The sequence below is a fragment of the Onychomys torridus genome, chromosome 6, assembly GCF_903995425.1.
Source record: "Onychomys torridus chromosome 6, mOncTor1.1, whole genome shotgun sequence".
Lineage (NCBI taxonomy): Eukaryota > Metazoa > Chordata > Mammalia > Rodentia > Cricetidae > Onychomys > Onychomys torridus.
The window spans coordinates 110953206-110970039 of NC_050448.1; the positions used below are offsets into that span (position 1 = coordinate 110953206).

General features: G+C 42.4%; 1 protein-coding gene across 3 annotated transcripts in view; it reads left to right on the forward strand.

Moving 5' to 3' along the window:
- The first annotated feature begins 10316 nt into the window (after positions 1 to 10316).
- Slc39a8 (solute carrier family 39 member 8) overlaps positions 10317 to 16834 on the forward strand; it is a 63364-nt gene continuing 56846 nt past the window's right edge. The window contains exons 1-2 of one of the 3 annotated variants that reach the window (XM_036191523.1): positions 10317 to 10352; positions 10778 to 11223. In XM_036191523.1, the coding sequence (XP_036047416.1) occupies positions 11005 to 11223 (219 nt within the window). In that variant the 5' untranslated portion in view covers positions 10317 to 10352; positions 10778 to 11004. Of the gene's footprint in view, positions 10353 to 10529; positions 11224 to 16834 lie in introns of those variants that run through there. The other 2 variants (XM_036191524.1, XM_036191522.1) reach the window with 2 other exon arrangements.

Genomic DNA, 16834 nt, shown 5'->3' on the forward strand with positions numbered 1-16834 from the left:
CTTGTGAATAAGTCAGTGATATCACGGTGTGTGTGTGTGTGGGGCAGGGGGCAAAGAGCAAGGGATGCCTATCAGTTATTAATTTTAGTTCGTCATGTTTATACTTTAATGTAAAAAGGGATACTGTGATTTGGAGATGTGTAGGGAAAGAGGGAAGGAGGGCAAGGGAACAGGAAACAAGAAGAACCTATGGGTGCCAGGTACTAGGATTTGAGAAAGCAAAGAAAAGAACTCCTGTTCACAGTCTCTGTGGACCTAAAACAACAGTTCTACCTCAATGGAATAAGAATGCCATTTATTCCAATGCATGCCAGTGCTGTGGCTGGGGAGCAGAAATCCAGTGTTCAGTTAGGTAACCATGATTCTCATGGAGGTGCCTGAGAGAACTCCTTAGAACATACAGTGATTTCACTTTCCTGGGCCAGAGGGACTTTATGGACTTATCCAGGGGCTCAACCTGAAGGGGTCTGGAGCCATTGTTTTGATACTCATCACATTCCACAACATGTGCAGGATAAAGTTCAGAAACAGTGGGAGGAGATGACTTTGAACTCACGGAGATCCAGATGGATTTCTGCCTCCCGAGTCTAGGATTAAAGGTGTGTGCCACTATGTCTAATCTAGTGGCTGGCTCTGTCTTCTGATCCTCAGGCAAGCTTTATTTGATACACAATATATCACCACAGTTGTGGGTTTCCCAAAAGACAGAGATAGAAGCCTGGACAAGGGCCTTGTGCAGTAGCTGGAAGTACTGTTTCTGAAGTTACATCTCAAAGGGTTGCTAAGGAACCTTTTTTTTTTTTTTAAATGAGATCATAGAGTGGTTCCTGATATGAATCAGATATGATTTCAACCTGTGAGGTAAGTCCATAGCTCACAGTAGGACAGGGGAAGGCCAGATGTTTTTACTGCAAACAAAAGTTTATTTTCATGTTGGTGAGATTCCCAGGAAATCTGGGAAAGGAGTACTTAAAGGTCACAGGCACTCAGGCCTTCAACATTATTTACTGCAATTTTATCTGGAAATATCTCTCTAGAAAGAGAATGTTGTCTCTGTTTGAACAACCCTCAAGTCAGTACTGTCAACTGTGCTGTAATTCTGGATTCTCAGCTGGCTTCAACCAGATTTCTGTCCTTTTCCCATCTCCCTTTAATTTCCCCTGCCTCATAGACATCTGCTGAATGCTAGTGAACATGGAAAGTAGGAAGTAGGCAGTGTGGCCTATGAGGAAAGTGGTATATGCATGTATAAAAGGGAAGTCGGAGTGTATGAAAATGTCTTGAGGGAAAATGAAGGTAAGCTGTCACTGGCATGGCAGCCCACATGTCAGCACACAGGAAGCTGAGGCAGGAGGACTGTGAATTTGAGTTCAGCCTGGCATACATAGCAAAACTCCGTCTCAGCATGCAAATATATGCACACACGCGCATGCGCACGTACACACACACACATACACACACACACACACACACACACACACTCACACACTCACATACACTCACACTTAAGGGAAGGACATTCTTTGTGTTCTAAAAATTATGATTCCAAAATGGGAAGGAAGAGTTTAGAGGAGAAGAAAGAATCAGGACAAGTTCTGGAAACTTGAGAGAATTGTGAATGGGCTTGTAAAGCAGTGGGCAAAGAATTCTAGGACATTTTTGTCCATATAGGACAATTCCCAATTCTAATGGTGGACAGAGCCCAGATTTTAATTTTAAAAATGAGTATTGGCAATACTGATATAGACAGAATTAGGAGTAGTTATAGGACAATGACAGATTATTTTTTTTATTCCAGAAGCTACTGTGAATGTTGAAGTCTTCTGGAAAGCATCAATTATAGAAAGAAAGGGGATGCTTGTAGCAAGACAGAATACCTTGGGTATGTGTTCCCCAGTTAAATATGCTGGCTAGATTTAGGAAATTGCTAACACAGTCATGTAGTTTCCAGTGTAAAGTCGATGGTAATACTTACAAAAGACTTATTGAAGTCTTGTTTCTGAATATGTCTATGAACTAAAAAGAATAATTTGTACTCACAAAAATTAGTGAAAGCCACATTTCTTTCATGTTCATTTTTATTACTAAAAGCATTTGTAACATGGGATAGGGTTTTGTTGTTCAGAAGGAATGTGAAGAGATAACCGTGTTACCGTCCACAGATAACTCTGTTTGTAGTGTCATGAGCCATTTATTTTCCTCAGCTGGAATCTGGTATAACATTAAAGAAACATGGTAAATCAAATAATTAGCAATGAATGAGAGTTAGGATCAATCTTTCTTAGAAATGTAATTAGTCATGCCATGCAAAGTTACAGCCCAAAAGTGCAATTGGCCAGAAGACAAAAAATAGAATTTAAAGTAGTTATTTCAAATATAAATATAAGCAAGCAAATCCTTTGTAAAGTACAGAATGGTGTAGTTACAATGGGCAGATACACTGTTAGTTTGAAGTGTTGGAAAGCATACACATGAAGGAGTGTCTGGCTGGTGAGGATGCATGCTTCTCTACTCTGTTATTGTTTTGTTCTTTAGGCTACACTGTGCTTCGGATTATTTTAACCTGAGGCACCACACCCCATATGTGTTGCACTTAAGTGTTAACATCAGATGCTCAGGACCCAGAAAGAGGAAAATAGAGAGCAGAATAATACTAAATGCAATCCAGAGACTTCTTCCTTAATGACCTTCATGACAGCTATCCCTTGTCCCAAAGATCCTTCTCTTTTACCCATCCTCATCTTCATCAGATCTTAAGGATGGGCCTTCCCAGTTCCATGGGACACTAACCATTTGACTTCTGTGTGCACCTCGTGTGGTGCATGGTCAACAGGATGAACTGGGAGCTGACGTCCCCTCACGATGCCTTACTTGTGCTGAATGAAGTTGCTGCAGACTGATCTTGGCTGAGTAGGAGCATTGTGACTGTGGAGAAGTGGAATGTTGCAGGCCGAGAGCCCAGTTTACCTTGACCTAGCCTAGTTCTTCAACAGTCATTTACTTCCAAACCTCTGTATGTGACCTAACATCCTGTGATTGTTAGGTGAAACTCCCGGAGCATGTCTCCAACCTTAGCAGACGTCTAGTCTCCTCCAACCTTAAAGGTGATAACAGCAGAGAGTTTCTGAGTCCTGTAGAAACAGTTTCCATGCTTAGCTGTAGCTGACAACCTGTGCTTCCACAAAGGTATTTGGTGAATATCCTGATTTATGATCTCTTGTTACATGAATATAAAAGTTCTAGAGAAAACACAACAAAACAAAACAAAACAAAAAACAGGTCATCCAGGATAACTTGAATCTGTTTTCTTGGCCACTGTCAATCATTGGCTCATAACGAACTCTTTTCTTTCCCTAAGTAGAGTTATTCTAATTTGACATTTCATTCCATAAAGTTGTCTATGGCTGAGCATAGACAAAGATATGTATTTTCTTATCTTAAAAAATTTTAAACTACTGTCATATGATTACATTTCCAAGAAGATCAACTTAAACTTTGGGACCTGATCCTTGAGAGCTGATATGAAGGAAGCATGCTTTCCATGGAGAATTAATCTTACCTACTGTTCATCTTATCCCATTCTCCATCAAAGACCAGGGCCATTCAGGGCTCACAGGAGAAAAGGACTTGGATGCGTTTAGGTACTTTTGGTACCTTTTTTTTTTTTTTTTTAAATAAAGCACATCTATGTTATTTTTGTCAACTGTGATAAGAAAGCATACCAGCTACACAGCCTGAGGGTTTCCTGTTTGCTCCTCAGAGAAGTATGGGCAGGTGTAGACACACTGACTGATTCTTAACTTTTCTACCACCTTGGTAACATTTTATTCCTTTAATTGTAAGAGTGAGACATAGATGCTGACCCTTTTGTGGTACTGGAGACTGAACCCAAGGCCTGTGCACATTAAGCAAGTGCTCTATCACTGAGCAACATCTGTCTTCATACAGCAGAGAAAATACTGTAGAAACATTTAAAGAGGGGCACCTTTCAGAGGAAGGTATAATTCTTTCTCTTCAAACCTAGACCCTCAAGCCAACTCCATAGTAGGACAACATTGTATCCAACTTGGTACATGTTCCCCTAGACCTTTAACAACATGAATGCAAGTGTGCAAGTGTGCACACTCACAAGTTCACAGAGTTATTAATATTATCTACTCAGCATATTATCTCTTATTTTCATTAATTCTTCCAATCTTTTCCTGTGTATATGCACATTTTGCACACACTATAGGCATATTTTAAGATAATTTGTAGATAAAACCCAGAGACTGTGGTGAGATAATGCTGAGTAAACTGGACAAGGGCTATTGGTTTATTGTAAAGAATTAAAGAAAAAGGATGAAAAATAGTTAGGGATGCTGAAGGTCAGTCTAGTTTCCCATTTCATTCATTTAATCAAATTGATTCACAATTACATCACGAGGATGTGAACTATCAGACAAACTGAAAGGCCAAATGTACCAAACCCTAAAATATCATACATCATAAGTGTCACACTATGGGTAGAAAATTCCATGTTGTGCCAATTCATTTCACGCACAAATTCAGAACATTGTATAAAAATAACCTGTGTTTTAGGTTTAAATAACAGTAAATTTTGTGTTTAAACTTGGAAATTTTAATTAATGTACATAAATATTTCAGGATACGAAATATATAAAATGTAAAACATTTCTGATGTCAAGCATTTCAGATAAGGAATACTCAACTGATATTATCTTTGAAGCACAGATTTTTTTTTTTTTTTTTTTTTTGCCTAAATGTATTAGTTCACCAAGTCACTTAACTTCTTGAATTTGCCTTTACTTGCTAATGGAGTGATCGGAATAGACTTTATATTATCTATGGTCCTATCACTGGTTAATACAATGATTTCCTAGGGAAAAAACCTTCCAGAACTTTGTTAGGTACAAAGCAGTCTTTGTGCTGTGATATTCTTGGGGTTTCCTCCCTACTTCCCATGTGAGTTTGCTAGGATTGTTCCACAGGTCACATTACACCCTCATTTTCAGAGATTGCCTGCACTTCTCTGTGCAACTGGAAAGGGCCTTTTTATACCTTATCACATGTTTTCCCCAGTTAGCCAGTGATGAAAACAGGGCAGATATTCTGTGAATCTCTATTTCATAACTCAAGGATTAAGTTCACAGAGCTCTTGCAGAAATTTAATGCCTGCCTGTGTTGTCTCTGGCACTGATGAGTGAGTTGACGTGCCTGAATGACCTGCAGTCATTACTGTATCTTATTTGAGAATTTTAGGCGTGGTATATTTTTAACTATAAGGAACTGATTCTTGATACTAAGAAATATGTTTGTATGTAAGCAGGCTGGCCTTGGACTTCTGATGCTCCTGCCTCTACTCTGGAGTGCTAGCATGACTGGTGCATGCCCCTACCCTTAATGTGAAGACTTTGTTTTTTTAGCTGAAGGCAAGTATAAGAAATGCTCTGCTGTATAAGCAGCATCTTCCATCCCGGGGAAGCTGGAGGCTCCCCTGACTCCCAGATCTTACTGCTGTTCTCCAGGATCTGCAGACAGGAAAGCCCTTGCAGCTCTTGGTCTCCTGGTGCTCTAGGGGCTTTTTGGTTCCTGCTTCTTTCAATGTCTATTCACTTCTTGTCTTTGTCAAAGTTTCATCTGTTCTTTAAGCTCAAGGGTTACCTGCCCTGTTAATTATTTGCTTATAGTTATCCATAGACATAGGTGCCCCATCTTGCAACCCTCCTTTCCCTCCCTCCCGTCCCCCCTTCCCTTCCTTCCTCCCTCCCTCCCTCTCTTCCTTCCCTCCCTCCATCCCTCCCTTCCTTCCTTCTTTCCTTCCTTTCTGGTAGTTCTGAGGATTGAACACAAGCCATTGCTCATACAATGCTCCATTACAACCTTTATAGTCTCCATTGGAGCACACCTTTCCTTTCTTTCTACCTTGTAACTAAGCTTCCGAAAGATAAAATTGGAAGTATCATTTTTTTTTTCTTGCTAGCACTGGGAGTGGATACTGTAGTCTCAATGCAGGCTGGGCAAGCCGCTCAACCATGAGCTCCATCTCCGGGGGCATCTGGAAACTCTTGTGGTCTGAGATAGTGTAGATCATGATACACATTCTGAAAATATGTATTAATTAAATTAGCTTCATTGAAGTTTTTTTAGGGGGGAGGGGCTGAGGATCGAACCCAGGGCCTTGTGCTTGCTAGGCAAGTGCTCTACTGCTGAGCTAAATCCCCAATCCTGAAGATTTTTAAGTAAACATTTTAATAAAACTTTGGTCACACTTCCAATGTAATTTTTTTGTGGGAATTTCTCCCTTCCTTATTAGTACTCAATGTTTTATTTTTTAAAATTGAAAATACTCATAAAATTATATATGGGCAATGAAAATCTTTCTTCTTCCATGGAACTATGTGAAATGCTGATCTACTGCCTCAGCACCTGGGATGATTAATATAGTTTTCTTCCATTATTTGAACATGCTCAATTCCAGGATTTCAAGCACAAGAAGGTATTCCAGGTTTATCTTTTTAACTGTTGCCTTCATAGCCTGAAAATCATCCATATCCACAAGTAGCCCTGGTTCCATATAGAGGAGAAAAGTACTTAGAAGTCAAGCTTGGTGCTCTAGCTGTGTTCACTGATATTCCAGGCCCTTTCGATGATAGGGCAGGAGTAATTGCAATGATTCCTCTGTCTGCCTGTTTCAGTACTAGAAACTAGCAGTTAACACTGATATCTCAATTCTAGCCCCAAACTACTACTTCAGTCTAATTCCTGCCCCCTCCCATATTTGAAAGTACCTTCTTGGACAGTGCATGTATCAGCAGATGACATATAACATAGTCATACTTATTTGATTCACAGACTTGCTTATATAAGGCTTGTACTAACCATTCTGATTGTTTCTCTCCCAGACCCATGGATCCCCTCCCCCCCCCCTTATGTTTGGGCTCTGCAGGCCATACCAGGCCACTGCTTCTTTTGGATACATCCCTCCTCTTCCAGGTGGGCCCTGGTGAAGCACACTGAAAAGGACACTTCCTGAATCATCTTTGACCCCCAACGGCCTGCCTGTGTGCATGTATACAGCCTTGACTCACTAGGGATACATTTTCTGACTTGGTCTGTCTCTTCCCCCTCCTTCGACACATTCACGACCTTGTTTAGGTCTACTTTCCTATGAAGATCCTTCCTGCCCTCCAGGCCCTCTGCCTTAGTCAAGCTCCACTGTGTCACTACGATCTTCTCCATGTGGATGTATTTATTGATACTCCTGGGGGGAAAAGGGAGGCAAGTCAATGGGAGGGAAGAGGAAGCAAGTAAACAGGAAGAACTTTCCTTAAGAGCAGTAGTTCTCAACCTGTGGGTCAAGACTCTTTGGCAAACCCCTATCTCTAACAATACTTACATTGTGATTCATAACAGTAGCAAAATTACAGTTATGAAGTACAATGAAAATATTTTTGTGGTTGGGGGTCACCACAACATGAGGAACTGGATTAAAGGGTCGTACCATAGGAAGGTTGAGAACCCACTGCTTTAGAGTTCTTAGTGTTTCCACTAGGACAGAGAGACACACAGTTCAAAAGTGTAAATTTCCTCCATATTTGCTACAGTAACCAAGGATTTGGGTTGAGAAAATCCTGAAGCTATTAAGAAAAAGTGGGCTGGGGATACAACTCAACTGGTAGAGTGTTGCCTAGGTTAAGACTTAGGTTGGAGTCCCTCCATCATCAGGAGTGGCAGCGCAGGCCTAAAATCCAGCTCGTGGGAGGTAGAGACAGGGGGATCGGAATTTGAAGGTTGTTTTCAGCTACATGCATAGTGAATTTGAGACCAATCCGGCCTATATGAGACCGTGTCTTAAAAAACAAAAACAAGCAAAAACCTCTGTAAAAATTGAAATCAGCTGTCCTTTTCAATTGCAGAATTTAATTCCAAATTCTAAATGTTTTCATTTTTTATGTTCTACATGACTTTTAAATTAGATACTTAGAAATAAAAAGTCTGGATGGACCCTCAACTTGGCAAGTTATGTTGTTTCTAGGTGAGAAAACTGAATAGAGGAACCCTATGTTTGTCAAGGGACTTTCCACATGACCAAGTCAGAGACACAGGAAGGACTTATTTCAAACCCTCTGACCAATGTTCATGGCATACAAATCTTGTTTTTATAATTTAAAACTATTTGAACTTTGAGGTACATCTCTAAAGACAGTATATATTTTGTGCATTGTACCTTATGTTTTAAACTGGCAGCCTTTTCATTACTACTATATTACTGATAAAATGCCACATTTTGGTTACTGAACAGAATCTGAGTAGATCTATGATGATTATAATTTACTAAGGTAGAAGAACTAGAAATTAGCCCTAATTATCTGTTAACTTGCAATTTTACCATTATTTTCTCTTAATCACATACTTGCATCGTACTTAAGTTTTCAAGCAGCTTATCATTTATTTTATTATTTTATAGGGTTTTTTTTTGGCTGGCAAATATATGCATAGACGTCAGTGACTGTCAAATAAATTATACTAAAAAATCACAATGTAAAGTTCGTCTTATTGACAATCCATTCATTGCGCTTGTCCCCTAACCCAACACCTCAGCACACCACTGTATTCACCAAGTTAGTTATGGATATGCAGGAAAGAAAAGAACATCTTATGAGATGGAGGCCAGCCTCTTTTTTGGATCTTGCTGGTAGACCAGGCTGGCCTGGAACTCGAAAAGATCCGCCTGGCTCTGCCTTCCGAGTGCTGGGATTAAAGGCATGTGCCACCATGGCCCGGCAGAGGTCAGCCTCTTAAAAAGTGGTCCATTTAAAACCCCAATAAAAAGTTTAAAGAGACTTGTCAGCTGGGTCATGTAAGAGCTCCTTTGTGCTATCATCAACTTACTTTTGGCTCTTAGGTGAGAAAATTGCCCTTCGAGCATCAAATTAATACCAACAAATGGATAGATTTTTCTTTTCTTTTACATTGGAGAGAATGCACCCTTAAGATCATTCAGTCCACTGCCTTTTAAGGCAGGGCTTTTTGTGTCATGTATAGACGAGTGCTCACCCGGGATCTGTTGATCTGATTTGCTTCCAGTCATGAAGAAATTATTCTCCCCATCAACACTTGGTGCACTTAGGCAGAAAACTTCCTCCTGGCAACTGCCCTGTTACAGCTGCCCTATGCCCCTGGCTGTGAGACAGCGCATAGCCCCACCTTCCTTCTCAGGACAATCCTTCAGCTGTTCTCACCTAGGTACCCATCTTCCTGGAATTTTCCTCACCCCTCACCCCCCATTCTCTCTCTCTCTCTCTCTCTCTCTCTCTCTCTCTCTCTCTCTCTCTCTCTCTGTGTGTGTGTGTGTGTGTGTGTGTGTGTGTGTGTGTGTGAGAGAGAGAGAGAGAGAGAGAGAGAGAGAGAGAGAGAGAGAGAGAGAGAGAGCCAAATTTCTTATGAGTAATAGTTTCTTTTTCCTTCCACCTCCTTGTTCTTCTGTTAGCTGTGGGCCTGTTTTTGAACTTGCTGTTCCTTGGAGGGTAAAGAATACCCACCCTGAAAGGCATGAACAGCGCTTTGAATTCTTTTTTAGCCATCTGACAGCCAAGCTGGTTTCACTTTATTTCTTTATTTCTGGATCGTTTCATCCACCGGATACAACCTTTGTCCCCAAACACCACACTCACTTTACACAAACTTGTTGACCTCACACCCAAGTCAGCTTTTCTTGAACCTTCATCTGAACAAATAAACATTCCTTGTGATCTGCGGATATCCCGAGCGGCGTCAGGAAGGGCCCGCAAGGACCGTCGGTGCTGGCTCAGCTAGCCCACCAACAGGGACTGATTTAGTTTCCTCTTTCTCCTCTGATTTTAAGAAGTGAGGCAAAAAGCCAATTCCTGTTAATTTCTTAGACAATGCAAGGGGTCTAGACTCTGTTCCAGGAAGCTGATTCCTTGGAGGTAACAAAAAAGAGGGACCCGACACCAGAAAGGAGGCTGGGGACCCCATCCTGGAGACAGCCTCCAGGGAGGGAGCAGGCACGACCGCGCCTGGGACGGCAGACCCGGAGGTCAGCGCCTGGGCTCAGCGCCGCAGTGTGGACACACTTGGGAGCTCAGCCTAGGGGAGTGTGACACCACGTGCTACAGAGGCGGGGACAGCACCTTCTCTCCCTCCCTCCCTCCCTCCCCCTCTTATCTCTAAAGGGTGCAGGGCAGGATCCCAGAGTTTCCCCGAGATAGAGGGGCGAGAGAGAGAGAGAGAGAGAGAGAGAGAGAGAGAGAGAGAGAGAGAGAGAGAGAGAGAGAGAGAGAGAGAGAGAAATATTTCGAACCTCAGAGATCGACATAGACCGAGAGGTGAGAGGCTACTGTCTCCTTCCTATCAGCTTGCCAAGTCCACAGCCAGTAGAGGGTCCTGCGTAGACGAGAACCTGGGGATCTTGAAGGCGTGTTTCTCTGCAGCTCCCAGGGGTGTAATAGTCCCTACCCTTCCACGTCTGCCGCGCTGAAATAAAGCCTCAAGACAGGAAGAGGAGTTGGGGTTGCACAGTCAGAGAGGATTTAGTTCCCCGAAGTGTGGTGTGGTTGGGGCTTTATATCCGGGACAAGGCAGAGAGTCACCACACTGTAAGCAAATCCTGGGGCCTCAGCAAACCCAGCTCCGGGCAGCTGGCCCCACGCCCGGCTTGGAGTTCGAGACTCTGGCCACGCTGTGCTCCGGCCCCGCAGGCTGTTGACCCGGTGGCCTTTATCTCTGTCCCCCTTTGTTCCTTTTATCTCAGGCTCCGCAGGAGGCCTGGAGGGGCCACGTTGCCTATCGCCTCCCGGCTGTGCTAGCTCTTCAATGCCCTGAAGGTCTGGAGCTGCAGAGGACCCGGGGCACCGAGTGTCTTGCTAACTGGGCCAGGCAGTGACGCGAGACCGTCGGCCCTCCCACCCCAAGGGCACTGACATCAGGGCACCCACGCGGGTCCCTGCATCCGCCGGCTCCGGTGCTGTGCGCTCCACGATGACTCCCGGCCGGGCAGTGGCCGGGCTGCTGCTGCTGGCGGCCACCGGCCTGGGACACCCCGGGGAGGGACCGGAGCTCGCCTTCAGTGAGGACGTGTTAAGAGTGTTCGGCGCCAACCAGAGTCTGTCGGCGGAGCAGCTGGGGCGCCTGCTGGAGCGGCTAGGGGCTGCACCCCACCAGGGAGCGCTGGAGCTGGGGCAGCTGCACTTCAACCAGGTAAGGGGCAGCCCGTGGTCCAAGATTTCCACCCCCAGAGCAGCCCTTTCTAGGAGGGAGAAGCGCCAGAAAAAGGGGTTTGTAAGTTTTTAAAGTTTGAGGCTGTAACTGATGAGTGGCCCTTGATTCTCACTGTTGATTCACCAGGACTCAGGGATTAGTTGTAGGGATCTGGCAGCCAGAATGATTAACTGAGCCTTGTTGGTCTATAGACAAATTAATAGAAAGGTTTATGAAGTAGTTGAGGGAGGGAAGCCACCCAAAGACATGCGTTTTAGAAAAGAATGGTATTTTTCAATCTTGCGGAAAGAGCCATTTACTTAACTTACACAGTCAGCAGAAGGAACCTGTCACATGCGGTCCTTATCAGCTTCAGGGTGAGTGACCACTCCCACTTAAAAAGCGCTTTTGTGTATATTGCCTAAGACTAGCAGCTGAAATGGCACACTGTACAGATGGGGAAACTGAGGACACCTTAAACTCAGATCACAGCGTGGTTGGTGATTCAGTTGGTGGCAGGCAACTGGAGTTAATCTCTAGTCATCGACATGTCATATAAAATGTTTACTTTTAGAATTCATTCAAAATAATAAAACACGTTTCCCAGCCTTAGATTTGAGAGCAAGCTCGAACTTTAGAGGGTAATTAAAAGTCACACTTATCACAGGGCTTGGGCTATGGCTTGGTGATGGAGGAGGCCTGGAGTTCTATTCCCCAGCACTGCAAGCCAAGGGAGGGGGCAGTTAAATCAATGCTTCATTCTCCAATTCCTGCTTACAGACTCGTGTTAGAGAGCAGATGTAGCAGTTCATATGTCCTTTATCACTTTGGGGCAGTGGTGGTTGGCTAGGAAAGCTTCTAATGGTTAAGATATTTTGCAAAATTCTATGTTCCACACACTCTGCTTTTGGAAACATGGCATTTTCCAACAAGTGTGATTTTTGACTATAACTAAGGAAATTTTACTCAGATAAATTCCTTGGCATTCTTTAGTACTATAGTTTGATTGGCTTCTCCCTCCCTCCCTTCTTCCTTCTTTCCTTGGGATTTGAATTAGACATATTATGTCCTGCATGTGAGTCAAGCTCTCTGCTACTAGCTATAGCCCCAGCCCCATGATTTTGTTTCTGTTAGTAAAGTCTTTCACCAGTAAAAATGTTTACAATTCAAGGCGCAGAGGTTTCTAATGTCATGAACATGGTCTTTCTTTGATCTAGTAGGATTTTGTGATGCCCTTCTGCAGAATTTTTAAATATAAAGGCCTCTAGTTCCATTTCTTGCATGTTTTTATATCTGATTCAATGTTTGAAAAATTATATGATGCTAAGACTGAAATGTCCACACATTTTAATGACATGTTTTAAAACAAAGCAAATGCCATTGTAGGTATTTTTCTGCGCTAATTACTTTGTCTTCTTTAAAAAAAAAATAGCTAAGCTGACTCGTTTCTAGGTAGGTGTGGCCATTTGCTTGGAATGAAGTTTAGGGACTGGGCTTGAACTGTATCTGTAGCTTACATACTGTGCTGACTTAAAGGATAGCCTTATCTGGCAGTGTCTGGAGGTGAATTTTGAAGGGGCCAAAGACCCCAAGCTACCCTTGCAAAGATAGTAGAGGGTATGCCTAAACATTTGAGGGAAATTGGTTAAACTTACTAGTAATACAATTCTTAGTTTATGAGCTGGTGGGTATCTCAGCAGGTAAATTATATGTTGATAGCTTTGTTCTCTTTCTCAAGTTTGCATGTGCACTCTCATTATGAGCATCAAAAAAGAGACAGGAAGAAGCCCATAATTAGCTTGGAAACAGAGAGAAGCCAAGAAAAACTCCTGCACTAATCAGGCTTAACAAACATCTATTTGCAGTTCTGTGAAGTCTCAATGAAAACAGCAATCACTGGTGAAATGATGACAATACTTATCTAGAAGAATCCATTAATTCACTGGTAATTGATAGCTAGACTTGCCAAGGCACTCAGATGTGCCCCAGCATAAAACCACCAGATTTGAAATGAAACTTAGGACCTTTAATATCTCCATACTCTAAAGAATAAACTTCACTTCCCTGTCTACTGTGGAGTAGAACAATTCAAAGTCTCTTGCGAGAAACCGAATTATCTGACTCTAAAGGAGTCTGAGAGGGTAGAAGCTTCCCAGGGCCCCCATATTACTTAATCTTCTACAAGGTCTGTCAACAAAATTGTGCTTTTGGGCGAGAGCTTTGATAAAGCAGTTGAATCAGCTTCTCTCAGGCAATGGACTAGTGGACGTGGCAGGTTTGTTTGATGAATTTGGAATTTTTTTGTGGGGGTGGAGGGATAATCACAGGTACCATTACTTTGCTGCGTTGAGAAACAGAAGCAATGTGCATTCACAGTGAAGACAGTAAAACAATTCAGTTTGCCATTTTGCTTTTTAATGGCTACTGAGGGTAAAAAGAGTTAGGTAGAGCAACCCAAACTATTATGAGAAAGAGGGCCTTGGTAGCCAAATGGCTCTGGAATGCCCCTTGGCTGACATAGAGACTGATTTGTTCCTGGAAATGCTTATAATGCACAAGAAGGCCCAGAGGTCAGACTATCTAGGAATGATGGATCTACCTTCTGTTTGTTCCTCTTCTTTCCCTTCTTTCTTTTTCCTTTATTTCCTCTTCTCAGGAACCTTATTGCCACATTCTCTCTTGTGGACACTAGTTAAACAGCTTGACAAAAGGGAAAAGCCCATTTTCTAGATCATCATGCTGACCTCCAGGAACATCTCCAAACATTCCTAAGGCTCTGGAGTAGATGGTAGGTGGCACTGTGACCTTTGTTCCACACTGTCCCTCTCCCTGACACATGGGCTTCAGTTCCCCAGCTCTTTTACTGTGTATCTTACAGCTAGCTCTCTCCTGTATCAGATACTTCTCTCTCATGTTCCTGTTATCATCAGGTTGCTGGTTTTTAGGTAGGGTGTCTTTTAGACTATTTGAATTTATAAACAATCTTCTATTTGAATTTATGAGCTATCTTCCTAAAGCAACATGGCATTCTTTCTTTGAATAACCCTTCATAAACTCTTTTCCACTAAGGAAATTCAAATCCTGAGCCTGGCATTCGAGGCCCTGCTCCCCTTGTGCCAACCTTCCTCTCTAGACATGGCTCCCACTGAACTGTGAATTTCTGTGTATCTTCACTCAACATCTTCCCTGGAGCCTTCTGCCTCCAACTAGAAAGACATACTTTCCCTTGAGTTCTCCAATCAACATCTTAGAAAAGCCTAATTAATCTTACCCTAAAATCATGTAATCCACAATTTCTCTATTATCTGAATTCTTGCAAGATTTTTATTATGCTACTATCAGTTACCTATACATGAATTCAACAGATACCTCTACTGACTTCTATAAATGGCAGTGCTTATTTTATTTTTGCAACTTTAGAATTTTTTTCTTTTTTTTCATTTTTCTTTATTAAGAAATTTTCTACTCACTCTACATACCACCCACAGATCCTCCCTCCTCCTTCCTCCCACCCCTCCCAGCCCTCCATCTCAAGCTACCCCACATTCCCATATCCTCCAAATCAAGATCTCCCATGGGGAGTCAGCAGAGACCGACACATTGAGCCTAGGCAGGTCCAAGCCCCTTCCCAATGCACCAAGGCTGCACAGGGCATCATACCACAGGCACCAGATTCCCAAAAGCCTGCTCATGCACCAGGGATGGATCCTGATCCCCCTGCCTGGGTGCCCCCCAAACAGGCAGTGCTCATTTTAAATACACAGCTTATTATATTACTCCTCTAAGCAATTCGATCCCTTTAAAATAAACTATAAATACATTAATAATAATAGTATTATTATTTTTGTTGTTATTATTTATCATTATTACTATTATTATTATTTGGAAGTGCTGGTAGTGGAACCCAGGGATACTTAGGAGCTAGGTTCATGTTCTATTGATTGGCTATTCATAGTCCCTGAACTTCCAGTGCTTTAAGATGGCTGCAAAGCCTTTTTGTGTTGGGTCTCTGTACGTCTTTCAAGCTCTCTTTTGGTACCATATAATATGCTCCCTTAGGTTAAGGTATCTGTTTAGGCAACACATTCCAAGAAGGTGTTTTAGATCTGGCCACGAGTTTAGGAGGAAGTCCTTTCTTCTGTGTGGCTCTACATTAGTTGATGCAATTGCTACCATCTTTGGGGTCTTGATCGGGTTTGTTTTCTCTGACAGTTAAAAAAATTAAAAGTCAGAAAAAAATCTTGAGTGTAACAGGCAGCAGCACGGAAAAAATCTCAGACATAGCAGGCAGAGTCAGCTAGTAAGGAAAGACTTTGATTAGGGGTGAGGAAATACACAAGGCACACAGAGAGAAAGACACTCTGCCAAGTGGGGGTGGGATGGGGAGTGGGGAAGGGGACTTGGGAGCCCCAAATCTGGCATTTCTTTGAGGGGGCAGTTTCAAGTTTTTGAGGGGAGGTAGTTCAAGTTCTTTGAAGGACAGTCCTTTCCTAATTTAGGGGTTGGTCACTTTGAACAAAGACAGGGAATCGAATAAGCTCACAACTTATTGTCATACTGATCCCCAGGCAGGGAGCCCCAAACACCAGGCCTTTGTCTCAGGTCAGGAGTATCAGGAAGAAACTATAATTTCATCATTTCTATTACCTATTTGTGACCCTTCTTTCTCTATGTTTGCCTATCAGGGATCTATCTAACTTCTAGTCCTTCACAATCATAGTACAATGTGTACATACTTTTATTGTGTTATCATACTTTTCTGTTTACATGACTGTGTCCCACACTGACTCTTCTCTCCAGTAACGTTTTAAACAGGTGGATGGGAATGACCTGCTCATCCCTTCAGTAGCCGGTATACTACCTGGTTCATATCCTGTATGCACTAGACATTTTTGTTTGGAATTCTGGAGTCTCAAACTCTTGAGACTCCTGCCTCACCCTTTCAAGGGTTGGGATTAGAGGAGATGCTCCAACTTGCCCAGATTTCATTAGAATTGTTTGAATTGATGAGTGAAGGTTGTTAAGATGGATAGAAATCTGGATTTTCATATTTAGAGTTCATTGCAGCTGGTAGAACACCTGTACATATGATTGTAATGCATGCTTGAATGACATGTCTGTTTAGAGAATACAAACATAAATGAGGCAAGATCGGACCTGCATTTCCATAAGGTAGTGTGAGAGCATGGAATGTAGGGAATGAGTGAAGATGGGGACTGAGGAGGCGGCTGCAGTGGGTTTTACAAAATGTCACAGCCATTTAATTTTGGAGATAGCAGAAGGTGATATAAAGGCTCTCCTCCCAGAGAGTATGCAAAAGGCCCCCCAAGTATGCATCTTCTTCAACTACATTTATTTATTTGATAAGCATCCTATCACTGAACTATGTCCCTATTCTGCCACTGCAATCTTTTGCCTAGAATGGCCATTTAATGATTATGTCTTTTCCTTTTGTTCTTTCTGGTCCTATGAAGCTAGAGGTCTCTAGAAGTGGAAAAGATAATTCCTTACTCATGTTGACAGATGGCCAGGGTAGCAGTGTATAAAAAAAAAGGTGTGTTGGTCACTACATTATTACTGTATGTATTGCTTATTGTCATCTGTTGTGTAT